General features: G+C 37.6%; 1 protein-coding gene across 4 annotated transcripts in view; it reads right to left on the bottom strand.

The window, feature by feature from the left end:
* Positions 1–12,129: 12,129 nt before the first annotated feature.
* Positions 12,130–16,388, bottom strand: part of NR2C1 (nuclear receptor subfamily 2 group C member 1) — a 45,502-nt gene continuing 41,243 nt past the window's right edge. For 3 of the 4 annotated variants that reach the window (XM_045084835.1, XM_045084833.1, XM_045084834.1), the window contains exons 13-15: positions 14,350–14,455; positions 13,582–13,614; positions 12,130–12,644 (exon numbers count right to left, since the gene is read on the bottom strand). In XM_045084835.1, coding sequence (XP_044940770.1) covers positions 12,470–12,644; positions 13,582–13,614; positions 14,350–14,455 — 314 coding nt within the window. In that variant the 3' untranslated portion in view covers positions 12,130–12,469. The remainder of the gene's footprint in view (positions 12,645–13,581; positions 13,615–14,349; positions 14,456–16,388) is intronic. The other variant, XM_045084836.1, reaches the window with a different exon arrangement.

Raw genomic sequence — 16,388 nt, 5'->3', positions numbered from 1 at the left:
TGCTTCTACCTCGTGGCTAATGTAAATAATGCTGCAATAAACATGAGAGTACAGATATCTCTTCCAGATTGTTTTTCAATCTTTTGGATGGATCCCCAGCATATCCTGTGTTTTCTGCTCTAGACCTGCTACCAGCAGCCATTTCTTTAAGCCCCTCCCTAGGAATTTTTCCCGTTCAAATCTCAGCTCTGTCACTTAATAGCTATATTGGGCAAGTTGCTTAGTTTCAGTTTTCTCATTTGTAAAATGTGGTTAATAATATTACCTACAGGGGCGCCTGGGTGGCTCAGTGGGTTAAACCGCTGCCTTCGGCTCAGGTCGTGATCTCAGCGTCCTGGGATCGAGTCCCACATCGGGCTCTCTGTTCGGCAGGGAGCCTGCTTCCCTCTCTCTCTCTATCTGCTTGCCTCTCCATCTACTTGTGATTTCTCTCTGTCAAATAAATAAATAAAATCTTTAAAAAAAAATAAAAAAATAATAATAAAAAAAATAATAATAAAAAAAATAATATTACCTACATTATGGAACCGTTGTGAGGATTAAATAGGAGAAGGTACATAAGATACTAATCCAGTGCCTGGTATAATTATAAGTATTCCAAAAACGCTATAAACATGAGAAAAGTATAAAGTTAATATCTGCTCTCAAGGATTTAGTTGCAAAGTTAAAATTCAAAATTGAATTGAATAAATTACTTCTTAATAATAGAAGAAGCATATGTCTTCTTGAATAAATTTTTCAGGTTTCTTTGATTTCCTGTTACAATTTTAATCAATTGTTTTTAGACCTGATGAACAGCTATTATTATTCATGCTTCTATATGAATGAGTCTTGGATCCTGCATATTTTTCTTTCTTGGATTTCTGTCATTTGTTCACTTGTTTCTCTTTTGTTTGTATTTGTTTTGGTAGAGTACCTTCTTGAGGCTTTTTTTTTTTTTTAGATGTGTAGGAAATAAATCCCCCCCCCACTTTTTTTTTTTTTTAATTTCCCTTTTGACTGATTATTTGCAGGGACATAGAATTCTAAGCTCAAACGAATTCTATGACATGGAATATATTGCTCCATTACCTTCTAATATCTAATATTGTTGATAAAAATCTTTCTGCCAATCTAATGCAGTTGACCTTGGACCAACACAGGGGTTAGAGGCACTGACCACACCCAATGCAGTTGAAAATCCATGTATAACTTTCAACTCCCTGAAAACTTAACTACGAATAACCTGTTTACCAGAAGGCTTACCGATAACATAAACAGCCAGTTAACACACGTTTTGTACGTTGCATGTATTATATACTTTATTCTTACAATGAACTGAGCTAGAGAAAAGAAAATGTTAAGAAAATCATAAGGAAAATAAATTTACAGTACTGTATTGTAAAAAAAAACAAACAAACTGGCATTTAAGTGGACCCATGCAGTTCAAACCTGTGTTGTTCAAGGGTCAACTAGATTTATTCCTTTGTAAGAAACTTGTTTCTCAGGTTTCTGTTTGTTTTTAAAATTCTGAAACTTCGTTTGGACTTATCTTGGTCTTTTTCTCATTGATCCTTGTTGGAATTCAACACCATCTTTAAATTTGGAGATGTGTCTTTGTTATTTGTAGAAATTGTTCTTTTGATAATTTCCCCCTCTCCATGTCTGGAATCTGGATATTAGGTGAACATTTGTCCTTCTGGATTTATCTTCTGCATTTTTAAATTTTACCTGCATATTTTCCATTTCTACCTTTGCCTTTTACATTCTGAACCACTTTACCTTTATGTATCTGTCTACTCATTTGTTCCCCATGAGGGTACGATCCATACGGTCTTGATAGATTTTTTTTTTTCCATTTCAACATTATTCTCTTTGATTTCAAGGATTCTTTCTTCATCTCTGGTTGCTCTTTTGTCATAGTACCAGGTTCTGGTCTTTGTCACTAACTTGATATTAGTATTATTATTACAGAGCCAAAGAAACCTAAAGGCACATGCAGAATCCATTCAGATAATACTGTCTTCATGTGAACAAAAATATTGCCAGAAATCTTAATTCTGTCTTTAGCAATCTAACTTATTTAGCTCTTCCGTTTTTTTTTCTTTTTTAAAATATAATACACTGAGTATACATTCCTGGTTGAAAGAATCGCATAGGTCTGCTTCCTGATCTGATTTCCAACTCCCCAAATCAGTCAGGGAATTGTTTCAACCTTTGAGCTGCTTATTTTGGTATTCACTAACATAATCCTAGCTTACATCCTTATTTCTAGAATTAAAAAAAAAAAAATAGGTATTATCTGACTTCCCAACATAGAGAGGAGGATTTAGCTCTTTAACAACACCCCCCCACACACACTCATGTTTCATTCTCCTAATACAGTGCATACCTATTTCAGGGCCAATTTGTGCTTACAACCTCTGAAGGTTCTAGATACAAGGAGCTGTGGCAATCTGAGGGTCTAAGACCATCTAATTTTTTCCATTTAAGAATTATTTTCTATCAAATATTGTGAAATAAGTATACATATACATATAAATGCATGTATAAATATATATAAGTATATATTATATACATATATATACATATGTATATAGTTAATCTTAAGAGTCTACAGCTGAGCCTACGAGAATACTGTGACAGATTGTTTTCCCAAAATGGCCACAAAAAAATTCTTCTGCTTGAAGATTCTCTCCCTCTGCCCTTCCCTCCCCTTGCACACATGTGCACTCTCTCTCAAATAAATAAATCTTTAAAATACGTATACTTTATCTTTCTCTAAATTTGAGAGGCCTTTATGTGTATCTCAATGAAGAAGCAATGATGGGTGCTTAGATGACTGAGGCCCCATATGCCCCAATGATGTTGATTTCTGAGTGCTGTGGTCTGAATGTGTTCTCCCTCCCCCAAATTCATATTGAAATCCTAATCCTCAAAGGTGATATAGTAGGTTGGGGCTTTGGGAGCTGTTTAAGTCATAAGGGTGGCACCTTGGTGAATGGGATTAGTGCCTCTAAAGGAGGATCCAGAGAGATCCTTAGCTTTTTCCATCATCTGAGGACGCTGCAGAAGTGAGCAGCCTGCAACCCACAGTCAAGAAGTCACCAGAACTTGATCACACTGGCATCCTGATCTTGGACTTTCAGCTTCCAGAACCGTGAGAAATAAATGTTTGTTGTCTATAAGCCACCTGTTGTCAAAAACCAACCTCTGTGCTCCAGAGCCAAAGCATAACATGAAGACAGAACTTGGAGACGAAGAGAATGCTTGTTTTCTTACTTTGCTGGGTAAAAGAGGCCGTAGCAGTCTAATGCCTTCGAAACTGCCCAGAGTAAAAGGCTGAAGGGTTTTATAGGAAAATTATAGGATCTGGGAGGTTTTGGGGGTTTTGTTTTTAAAGATTTTTTTAAAAGATTTTATTTTATTTATTTGACAGAGAGAGACAGAGCAAGAGAGGGAACACAAGCATTGGGAGTGGGAGAAGGAAAAACAGGCTTCCCACTGAGCACGGAGCCCAATGTGGGGCTCGATCCCAGGACCCCTGGATCATGACCCGAGCTGAAGGCAGATGCTTAAGGGACTGAGCCACCCAGGCCCCCGTTTTTAAAGATTTTGTTTATTTATTTGACAGAGAGAGTGAGAGAGCACAAGCGGGGTATGGGGGGGGAGGAATAGGCCTGACCCTGGGATATGAGCAGAAGACAGACACGTGACCAACTGAGCCATTCAGGGCCCCCCTGGGTGGTTTTGAGAGGAATCTGGTCCAGCCACATTTAGTCATGTCTTCCCAAGGTGGTCTTGTGACCAGTGCCAGTGCTGGCCATCTGACTCTCATTACTAAGTATACACTGAGGTCAGCAAAGATGTCAATATAGATACAGAGTTCCTGGAACAAAGGATTCTATGGAAAAACAAGGGAAGGAGGAGGCTTCAAGAATGAGGAAGAGAAAAAATTGTTGAGTTTCAAGCCAAGGCTTGTGGAAGCATTAATTTCCACCCATCTTTACCTTTCTGTGGCAATCTGTGGTGTTCTGTATAACAGCCCAATGGACAAAGACACTGAGGCTAGGTTAGAACACTGTCTTCCATCTGTCTTTGTCTTTGTCTCTCTCTCTCAACAACTGTCCCAATAGCCACATGGAAATTACCCTTTGTTTCTCACAAAAGGAGCCCATGTCTGTAGCTGAGTAGTTTTCTTAGCCTTCTTTCAGCCCATATAATAAGTTTGAAGGGCCAAAAAACAAAATTTATTTTGTAATGTATCTTTTAGTCTGAAATGTTACAATTGTTTTAACGTCTTACAATTCCTTGTGTCAATTTACAACTTAATTACACAAATACCCATCAGGAAATCTTGTCAAGGTAAACTCTTCTCTACATTGGGATTCTCCAGAGGCTGTTGAGATACATCCTTTCTCAAGAATGGCTGCAGTAGGGGCGCTTGGGTGGTTCCGTGGGTTAAGCCTCTGCCTTCAGCTCAGGTCATGATCTCAGGATCCTGGAATCGAGTCCTGCATCGGGCTCTCTGCTCAGCGGGGAGCCAGATTCCTTCTCTCTCTCTGCCTGCCTCTCTGCCTACTTGTGATCTGTCAAATAAATAAATAAAATCTTAAAAAAAAAAAAAAAAGAATGGCTGCAGTATTTCTGGTCTTCATGGTCTCCCAGATGTTTGCCACTTTGCACAGCAAACAGCCGTTATCAACCTCCAGATGTTGTGAGATTCCAAAAGTTCCAAGCCTCTGCCCCACCAACCCTCTCCTCCCCCCCCCCCCGCCCCACCCTGAGCTGCTTGGTGCAAAAAAGCTGTCCATGCCATGCCAAGCTCTATTCTCATTGTGGATTCATGAGCATAACAAATGTAGTTTTAAACCACTGAGTGCTTTGATAGAAAGCAAGAGAATTTGTAACAAATAGAATACTGTTAATACTTTGAAAGCCCCTTGTATGTCCCTCCCTGTTTGTGTTTTCTTCTTATTCTTCCAGAAGTAACTAGAAGTCTGAATTACTTATAATTCCCTTGCTTTTTATTTTTTCCAATTTTTTTTTTTTTTTTTTTTACCTAAGTGATCTCTACACTAGACATGAGGCTTGAATTCATGACTCTGACAAGAGTCCCGTGCTCTTCTGATGGAACCAGCCAGGATCCCTCCCTTGCTTTTAAGTTGACTTCACCACATCCCTAACTAAGTACCTCCCGACAATGTATTATATTTACCTGTTTTCAGCAAACAGATCACATATTTTTGGGCTTTTTCATACATAACTTCTGGGATTCGTTGATATTACATAATACTTCTCATTGGGTGACTACACTGTAATTTATTTATTCATTCTCCTATCAATGGGTATTTGGAGAGACTTTTTTTTCTCTTACAATGCTGACATGAACATTTTGTATGCCTCCTGGCACATGTACAAGAGTTTTTCTAGGATAAAACAGATTTGTGCACATTATATTTACTATGTAATGTAAAATTACTTTTGGGAGACGGTTGTATCAATAGACACTCCCATCTTCAACACACATCCTGTTCCATGTACTATATACTTGGTATCCCCAGACTTTCAAATTTTATCATTCTAGTACATACCTGCCTCCTTAACAGACTTAAGTCCCTTTATATCCCCTTCCAAAGCAGGTGTTGTAATCTGAGAGCATTCTGGAGGATCTGCGGTGCCAGTCAGGCTTATCGTCAGCTTCCCCCACTGCAGGCTAAGTCAACTTTCTCACGTTTGCTAAGATGACCATTACCCACCTTATGTGTTTTCCAGCTTCTAGAACTTTGAAACATTTATTTCTCATTTTTTTCTTTGAGATAATTTTTTGACTGTTTTAATGACATTTAAGGAGGGAGTTAGAATTAAATGTATGTGTTGTCTGCATATCTTCCACCATGGAGAGATTTTTAAAATTTCAGTAAGTTTTTTGGGGTGCCTGCGTGGCTCAGTCGGTTAAGCATCTGACTGGGATCTCGGGGTCCTGGGGATCAGTTCTGTGTTTGGCTCTGCGCTCAGGAGGGAGTCTGCTTTCCCTTTCCTTCTGCTTGTCCGCTGTCTTTAAAATAAGTAAAATCTTAAAAAATTTTTTTTTTAGTTTTTTATTTCTAAATGTTGTTTTGGTTTGTTCTTAAAATTTCATCTTTTCTGCTGTTCCTATTTCTTTTTTTTTTTTTTTTTAAAGATTTTATTTATTTATTTGAAAGACAGAGATCACAAGTAGGCAGAGAGACAGGCAGAGGGAGAGGAAGGGAAGCAGGCTCCCCGCTGAGCAGAGAGCCCGACGCGGGACTCGATCCCAGGACCCTGGGATCATGACCTGAGCCGAAGGCAGAGGCCTTAACCCACTGAGCCACCCAGGCGCCCCTGCTGTTCCTATTTCTTATGACTTTTTGATTCCATTTTTTCCCTTAAAAACTATTATATACCTTTATAATCTGGATGTGACAATTTCTGTATCTCATACTGTATTTCGGAGTCTTTTTATGTGTTGTTTATATCAGACTCATTCAAGTGGCTTCTTTGTGAGTTTAATAATTTTGTGAGCTCATATACGGGTGAGCTTAATCTGAGACAGTCTTGAGGTCTTAAATTAGAGACCAGGAAACTATGTCCCTAGGGTCAAATTCAGTCCATTACCTGCTTTTGTATTTGTTCTACCAGAACACAGCCAGGCCCATTGTTATGTACTGTCTATAGCTCCTTTGCACCACAACAGCTGAGTTGAGTAGTTGCCACAGGCATTGGATGGCCCAAAAGTAAAAAGAAAAAAAATTACCTCCTGCCCTTTACCAAAAAGTGTGCCAACTTCTGGGGATGCCTGGGTGGCTCAGTCAGTTAAGCATCTGCCTTTGGCTCAGGTCATGATCCCAGGATCCTGGGATCGAGTTCTATGTTGGGATCCTTGCTCAGCAAGGAGACTGCTTCTCCCCCTGCTTGGGCTCTCTCTAACAAATAAAAATATTTAAAAAAAAAAAAAAAAAAAAAGGTGTGCCAACTTCTGATCTAAATTATGGATATTTTCTCCAGAGAAGATGTATTTGCTTCTGCCAGGCCCAGGGGTTTGAGGAATTTCATGATCTGCACCAACCTTACCCTTCTTTGAGAACTCACACTAAACTTACGAGCCCAGCAATGGAAAAAAAGGCCTGCAGATTACCTATTCCACTATATTGCAAAAAGCAGCGGAATAGTATCTTCTCTTTGACTATATTGTTCTGATTTTAAGACAAGTATGAATCTTTTTTCATTTAAAGTGTAGATCCTCGGGCGCCTGGGTGGCTCAGTGGGTTAAGCTGCTGCCTTCGACTCAGGTCATGATCTCAGGGTCCTGGGATCAAGCCCCGCATCGGGCTCTCTGCTCGGCAGGGAGCCTGCTTTCTCTTCTCTCTCTCTCTGCCTGCCTCTCTGCCTACTTGTGATCTTTCTCTGTCAAATAAATAAAATCTTAAAAAAAAAAATAAAGTGTGGATCCTTGGGGCGCATGGGTGGCTCTGGTCTTGGTCTCGGAGTCCTGGGATCCAGCCCGGCATGGGGCTCCACACTCAGTGGGGAGTCTGCTTGAGATTCTTTCTTTCCCTCTGCCCCTCCCACCACTCCATGTGGGCTCTCTCTCAAATAAATAAATAAATCTTTAAAAAAAGAGTGGCTCCTTTCAACCTAGAGACACATGTCCTTTTATGTAACTTTTCTTGTATTATTTAATAATTTCCTTACCTCAAGTCTTTTCTGTTCTCTTAAACTCCAGCTATTAAAATGTTAGACCTCCTGATTTCATTTTCTAATTTTATTTTTTCTTCTTTATTTCTTTACCTTCTGGTTATGTTCTCAGGGGGAGTTCTTCAACAACTTCCAACTCTTCTAATAAATTGCTGTGGCTAACATTTTTCTTTCCTATTAGGAACTATGTTTTCTTTATTTTATTTTCCCCCTTCAAAATAAGTTTTGCAAACCCCATAAAATACAACACACAATACAAAATGGTTCCATTTACTGTGATTCTACAGAAAGATATCCTGGCAGGACAATGCAGATAAGGCACACAGCAAAACTGACATTTGGCCCATATTTTATTCTAAACCTAAACATCATAAATAATCCCTCTCCCATAAGAAAGGATCTGACAATAATAAAATGGCCATTTTTAGGCTATCAAAGTATGATTTGCCATAGAAGCAGACAAAGTAATAAAAAGGGAATATTTAAAAGTACTTTCTCCTCCCTCAGTTCTCCCACTTCCCCATTTTGTCCTCTTCCTGCTCCTGTTCCTCCTCCTCATCATCTTCCTTATTCCCATGGGAGTAAGCACTGATGACCATACAGTTTGGCTAATATTTTTAATTTCCAAGGACAGTTCCTTGCTCCCAATATCCCTTTTGAAAGCCTCCTATAAGGTCGACTAATCTTTGACAAAGCAGGAAAGAATATCCAATGGAAAAAGAATCTCTCTTCCACAAATGGTGTTGGGAAAACTGGGCAGCAACATGCAGAAGAATGAAACTGACCACTTTCTTATACCATACTATCAAAAATAAATTCAAAATGGATAAAAGACCTAAATACGAGACAGGAAACAATCAAAATCCTAGAAGAGAACCAAAGTAACTTCTTACAAGACATGTTGCCAGAGGCAAGAAACAAAAGTAATAATGCTGGGACTTCAAGATAAAAGTTTCTGCACAGCAAAGTAAACAATCAACAATACTAAAAGGCAGCCTATGGAATGAGAGAAGATATTTGCAAATAAAGTATCTGATAAAGGGTTAGTATCCAAAATTTATAAAGACCTTATCAAACTCAACACCCAAAAAACAAATAATCCAGTTAAGAAATGGACAGAAGACATCCAGATAGTTAAGAGACACACGAAAAAATGCTCAACATCACTCATCATCAGGGAAATACAAATCAAAATCATGATCTAGGACCTCACGCCTGTCAGAATGGCTTAAAGAAACAGAGGAAACAAGAGGTATTGGTGAGGATGTAGAAAAAGGGGAACCCTCTTACACTGTTGGTGGGAATGCAAACTGGTGCAGCCACTCTGGCAAACAGTATGGAGTGTCCTCTAAAATTAAAAATAGAACTACCCCAGGATCTGGCAATTGCGCTACTAGGTATTTACCTAAAGGATACAAAAACACAGATTTGAAGGGGTACAGGCACTCCAATGTTTATAGTGTCCTTATCAACAATAGGCAAACTATGGAAAGAGCCCAAATGTCCATCGACTGATGAATGGATAAAGAAGATCATCAAAAAGGATGAAATCTTGGCACTTGTAATGACATGTATAGAGCTAGTGTATTATGCTAAAGTGAAGTAAGTCAGCCATAGAAAGATAAATACCATACCACCTCACTCATATGTGGAATTTAAGAAACAAAACAGATGACCATATGGGATGGGGAAAAAAGAGGGAAACAAAGTACAAGAGACTCTTAATGGTAGAGAACAAACTGAGGGTTGATAGAGGGGGTAGATGGGAGAGGGACTGGATGGGGGATGGGTATTAAGGAGGGCACTTGTGATCAGCACTGAGTGTTGTATGTAAGTGATGAACCACTGAATTCTACTCCTGAAACCAATACTGTATGTCAACTAACTAGAATGTAACTAAAAATTTGAAACAAAAAAAAATCCCCAAAGCATCCTGTTCTCATTTAATGGACACAAGGTCTGCTTTCTTTCAAAATGTTAATTACCTTTGGGGGTGGATATTTTTCTGATCCCTGGATTATATTTGCCTCCTCTCAGCCCTAACACCGTCTGATCTCTTATGGATTGGAGATTTTCCTCAATTATCTGGTGATCTTGGTTTTAAGTTCATATTTAATAGCAGGCAATGAAGAGTTGAACAGAAACCCAATGTATACTTCTATGACGTGAAATTAGTGGGCTTCTCTGAAGAATGATAAAGTGACAAGCAGGCTTTTCACCAAGATACAATGAAAAGTGAGTATCGGACATCTTTTCTCTAAGGCCAATTAATTTCTCTGAAGAAAAAAAACCCTGGCCAAGAAGCTTATACTCATGGCCAGCATCGTTCGAACATGATACCAAGCCCACACTGAGAATGCAGATTTTCACTTAGCCCGTATTTTCAACCCTATACACATCTAACCCAGGCTTTCTGTTATTTCTGGTGCCCTGTTAAGTCTGACCTTCCAGTTCAGCTGCTCAAGAGAATTAACTTCTGGCCTTCTGATCAAAAAGGCAGAAGGACAAAAAGTGGTCAGCCACCTTAAGAAAGGGCAGGAAAAGGTAATTCAAGGATTTTGTACACAAACTTGCAACCACTTTTATTCATTTTCTTAAACATCCCAAGCATCATCTCTGAATACAAGCACCAGTTCTCCCCAGTAGTGAGCATCTTTTCTGGGGATACTGCCTCTCTCACTGAACTAACTGCCTTTTGCAGGTACTCAGAGTGTCCTGGGTTCTGGCTCTGCTAAGAAGTCAGTTAGTCTTTCTCTACCTGCATTTTGTTTTTCCAAGAACTTACTGAATTCTCTTACCCTTTGATTTCTTGTTTCCTCTTTCATTTATCATTGTGTGGTTATACTTTCCTGTTATTTTACTGAAATTTCAGGAGACAGAAAATAAATTAATAGTCAGTCTGCAGTTTTAGCAGAAATTCTTCAAACTGAATTGTAAATAATCCCAAAATATTGGTATGGAAATGTTTTCCATGCATTTCCCTTCCTAGTTAATAAATCCTGTTAGAGATTTCATAACAATAGAACAAATGGATGACCAAATACTGAACAAACAGGACTCTGAAATCAAATAAATGGACATTTTTAGTGTAAGTCACATTTTAATATAGCTTTAAAAACACTTCCAAATATAACCACAAATTTAATCAGGAAAAATACCTGAAAGGAACATGTATCTTAATTAACCATTAGTACATTATTTTAAAGAATTATTTTCCTGAATCCTTGGCTTACTTCATTGGGTTTATAAAGATATAAACCTACTGATTGTTCCATTTTAATTATTTTGTAAAATGTAGTTTTTTCCAGTTGATAGTTATAAATAAACCTGTTGACAAAAATCACATTTTCAATAGGGAAAAAGTTTCCCTTAATAAGTTGGTAGACACTCTAAGTTGGTACTTTAAACTTCTGATTTACTATTAAAGTAGCAATTAGTAAAATCCACACCCTACCCTAAATTAAGCTTTTCTAATGCAAAAATCTTTATAAAAAGTGTACTCTGAGTGCAATAAAATCTCCATTTTTTTTTTTTAAACAACACACAGACATACCAAAATAATTCATCATGACAATCAGAGCAAAGAACGATTTAACAGTCTCAGGTTTGCTAAGGAAAACATTATTGTGGAAGGCATCCAAGGAGTCTAAAATGGTTCTGCTGTGGAAACAAGGCTGCAGGCTGATGTATACTACTGTTAAAACAGCTCTCCCCGCTTACAGTGAGACATCAGTGCATATTCCTTTACATATTAAAAAAAAACTTTAATTTTTAAAAATTATCAATTTGCTTTAAAATGATTGTTTAACTCACCTTGAAAACACAGACTGGCTATGATAAATCCATTATTTAACAAATTGCTTATTTCCAACGACCTCAAAGAAAAGGGCTAAAACTCATTGAAGGGTCAGGAAGTTCTAATGCAGATCAGAAAAGAGGGAGAGAAGTCCAAAGCTTTTTGTGGAATGGAAGAGCAACAATATGTATTTTAAAATACTGAAACAGTATGGGCTCAGGCTCTACAACTTTTAAAACACAGTAAACCAAAAATTTTAAAACATGAACCCTATCTCATTCTCAAAAGCAATCTTCTGCTACATACATAAATAAAAAGTGCTTGTAACTAATAATATACAACACTAAAAATAAATCTTGAAATCACGTAGGCTTATGTCTCATTGCCAGCAATGAGAGTGGTATATGCTAAGGGTGCCGTAGTATTTACAAAAGGCAAAAAATATATATATGTTTTCAATTATTATTTCCTATGGTTTTAATGTTATCATTATACCATTGAGAATAAAATAATCTTTTATGTGGTAATTAAAACAGATTATATTATGGAAGAAATGCTGGGAAATCCTCCTTAAGGATTTCTGAAGATTAAGTGTCTGTACTAGTTCATAATGAAAAACATGAAATAGAACACAATTCTGGAAAAAAAAAAGACTAATTTATTTGTTTTATAAGATAAAATATAACGAGTGATCTTAGTTTAGATGCCAAGAAGTGATAGCTTAGGGTGTCATCTTAACCAAGAATAAATTCATAGTATTTCTTATTCATTTAAATAAGACAGGAAGGGAAATTCTAATTCCTGCCACCTGTCCAGTCACATCAAAAAATCTTAAGAAGTTAAAATAAAAACACTTTGGGTTTTTGGTTACTCTTTAAAATCAAAATTTCCCAATACCCTGGAAGCAATGAGTTCAATTTGGTGTCTTCTTGTGTTCTGGGAAACAACAGTAAGTTTATACTAATGACACAGTCTTCAAATGCTGTGACCGATGATTTGTGAGTTATAATCTGCAGGCTCCATTTTTAAAATATGTGGGATGACACTGTCAATTCGTACATTGCCAATGAGACCTTTGAAAAACAATTCTTCAGTGATGGTAGCATTCATCAGTCTCAAAGCAGGCAATCTGAGTAGTAGTCTAGACAACCTAAAAAGCGGAAGGAAAAACAAGGGTGTAAATCCAAAAGAGATTTAGTGGAAAAATAGGAGTAGTTTCTGCATGTATATTGGTTGTGGTCTACTTTAATAAAGATCTAATTTTCAGAAGTTACTGAAAAACTCAAGTACTCTTAAGCCTTAGAGGATACAACAATCATCTGGAAATAAATGGAGCCTGGCAGACTTCATAGGAAAGCTTTTCTCTTAACTGCTACACTGTGTTGTCTCCACTTGGCCGTATGGACCATGAGACCACTAAATTATTTATTTATTTTTTAAAAAGATTTATTTATTTTAGAGCGCATGTGCACACAAGTGCAGGGTGGGGGCGGAGGGGGGGGGAGAGAGAGAATCTCAAGACTCCCCACTGAGCTTGGAGCCCAACAAAGACCCATCCCACTACCCTGAGGATCACGATCTGAGCTGAAATCAAGAGTTGGACGCTCAACCAACTGAGCCACTCTGGCACCCCACCATGGAACTAAGTTACTGAAACACATATCAAATTATACATTTAAGAATGGCTTAGAGATTTAGTCGAGGTTTTAGGAGCAGCAATGTTCTGTGTTATTAGTACACAGGGGGCTCAATCGTGATCAAAGAACAAATGGACATGGTCAAACAGGCAATAGTTATTACCGGGAAGACAGGAACAGAATACGGAATCAGGAAACACTGGGTTTAAATCCTGACTCAACTACCCCTCTACCTATGTGAATGCGTGTTAGCCACTTACTTACTCCTTGTCTCTCTGTTGTGGTAAAGATTAATGAAACGATTCCTGCCAGTTTCTGTACTACTGAGGATCTTAAAGGCAAAACCATACCCTTCATAAGGTATACGTTGAAAACTGCCATCCAAAGATAATTTATTATTTTTAACAGAATGTAAGAAACTGGGAGAGCTTCAGAGATCAATCAAAGTACCTGGAACCTACTGGAACAGAGGTCAGCCAACAGCTATATGCCAAGAAGGAGGAAAAATTTAAATAGTATATTTGTTTGTACAATGAGGTATAAAACATTTTTTGAAACTTTAAAACACTGAGAACAATCATAACAAAATAAACAATAACAACAAAAAACAACTTTCTGAAAAGCTTGGTGTCTGTATCCCTCTTGTATTCTAAGGCCTTGTACCCTAACACTTGTGACCAACTGAAAACAGGATTAAGTCACCTTTTTTTAAAAAAAAGATTTATTTATTTATTTGACACAAGTAGGCAGAGAGGCAGGCAAAGAGAGAGGAAGGAAAGCAGGCTCCCTGCTGAGCAGAGAGCCCAATGCGGGGCTCGATCCCAAGACTCTGGGATCATGACCTGAGCCGTAAGCAGAGGCTTTAACCCACTGAGCCACCCAGGTGCCTCCAACCTTTTTTTTTTTTAAAGATTTTATTTATTTATTTGACAGACACAAATCACAAGTAGGCAGAGAGGCAGGCAGAGAGAGGGAAAAGCAGGCTCGATGCTGAGCAGAGAGCCCGATGCGGGGCTCAATCCCAGGACCCTAGGATCATGACCTGAGCCGAAGGCAGAGGCTTTAACCCACTGAGCCACCCAGGTGCCCCAGGATTAGCTATTTCAAAGGTCCAGGCTGACTAAAACACTGATTTACTCTTAGAATGGGAAATAATGAAATGATTTACAAAAAATTTTTAAGATGGATTTAATTAAACAGTATTTAACTTTTAGATACCTGTAGGTGTCATCTGGATATGTTTTGGTTATATAATCTTGGAATTCCACATATGCCTTTTCTTGAAATTTCTCAATTTGTTCCATATTTTCTAGGCCTGGATGATCTGAAACATTAAAGAATATATTGTTACCCTAGTTCCGAATGCTCATTTAATAAGGCAGAGAGACATGAGACAGAAGGGGGTGGAAAGAACAACTCAGTCAAAGAGGAAAAAAGCGCTATCCTATGAGTGGTTCTCTCACTCCACAAATACATTTAGTAACCCACCTACTAAATACCAGACACTGTACTTTAAACCCTTTTAAAAAATTATTTTTTTTATTTTTTAAAAGATTTTATTTATTTGGGGGCTCCTGGGTGGCTCAGTGGGTTGGGGCCTCTGCCTTCGGCTCAGGTCATGATCCCAGGGTCCTGGGATCAAGCCCCGAGTCGGGCTCTCTGCTCGGCGGGGAGCCTTCTTCCCCCACCTCTCTCTGCCTGCCTGTGATCTCTCTGTCTCTCTGTCAAATAAATAAAATCTTAAAAAAAAAAAAAAAAAGATTTTATTTATTTGAGAGGGAAAGAGAGATAGAAGTGTATGAGTGGGGAAAAGGGCAGAGGGAGAAACAAACTCCCAGCTGAGCAGGGAGGCCGATACAGGGCTCTATCCCAGGACCCCGGGATCATGACGTGAGCTGAGATGAAGGCAGACACTTAACTGACTAAGCCACCCAAGGGCTCATGTACTTTAACCCTTCTAACTATTCTGTCTCATATACATATTCTAAAATGTCAGTAAATGAGATATTTTGTTTCTATTAAAATAAATACTCTTCTCTATTCCAAAAGTCATGGAAAGGAGTTTGATCATTTGGCTTCTTCAACAGGAACAAAAAATAAAATGACTTAGCTTAGTTAAAAAAGCATTTTTGGGACACCTGAGTGGCTCAGTTGATTAAGCAGCTACCTTGGCTCGGGTCATGATCCCAGCGTCCTGGGATCAAGTCCCACATCAAGCTCCTTGCTCGGCAGGGAGTCTGCTTCTCCCTCTGCCTCTGCCTGCCATTCTGTCTGCCTGTGTTCGCTCTCTTTCCCTCTCTCTCTCTCTGACAAATAAATAAAAAAAATCTTAAAAAAAAAAAAAGCATTTTTCATCCAGTGAAAATTTTACAGATTATATTCTACACTATTTTTTTTCATTAAGAACCTCCCCATCATTGTTAAGCAATTCCAGAATTATCAAAGAATAGACAGTATCACTACCAGAAAAACTGTACACATAAACATGAAATAATCTATATAAACATTTTAATAGTCACTATAAAATTTCACAAAAATGGGACTATTAAGAGGACTTCAATAAAATTATGCCTAACTTAGGCAATATTAAAAAAACATGGAAAGCTCTGCTCTAAAGAGAATAAAAATAAAAAGAAAATATTGGGACTATTTAATAAAATAAAATTACATTAAATCACATCTATATTCTTTCAATTTTAAGAAAATGAAGATGACAAATTGGTTGTAATTAAAATGGAAATACATGTTATTAACTTACATGAAACATCATAAGAAACAGAAAAAAAAGGTTTAACTGTCATATTAGTATCACCAAGTTTAAGAAGCAGCTCTCCTCAAATAATTTTACTATGATGCACAGGAATAGAAATACATATCAAAATAAAAAATACAGGCTCTAAAAGAATAGTCGATTTTTCTTATTCATAAATTGATCACTGAGCTTATTTGTCATTTTACATTTATGTGAAAGCTAGAAACTGGCAGGAAAAGAAACATTTTTCTATTTGTTGGTAACTCTAATAAGATGTTTAGAAGTTTAACCCATTAACAAACCAATACTCACCTTTCATTTGCCTTTTAATGATGCCTACACCAAAATATGCCTAAGAACTCAAATGTGAACATAATTTTGTCATTTCAATTTCTTCAACTTTCCTTTTCATATTTAGATCAATGTCTAATATCCATAAATTTCACTGATATAAAGTGTATAATTCAATAGTTTTTCATAGATTCACAGCTGTGCAACCATCACT

Source organism: Mustela putorius, unplaced genomic scaffold, assembly GCF_011764305.1.
Source record: "Mustela putorius furo isolate JIRA1106 unplaced genomic scaffold, ASM1176430v1.1 tig00000788_pilon_pilon_pilon, whole genome shotgun sequence".
NCBI classification, from domain to species: Eukaryota; Metazoa; Chordata; class Mammalia; order Carnivora; family Mustelidae; genus Mustela; species Mustela putorius.
The sequence above is the reverse complement of the archived record's forward strand: the minus strand, read 5'-3'. Positions and strand labels throughout refer to the sequence as shown.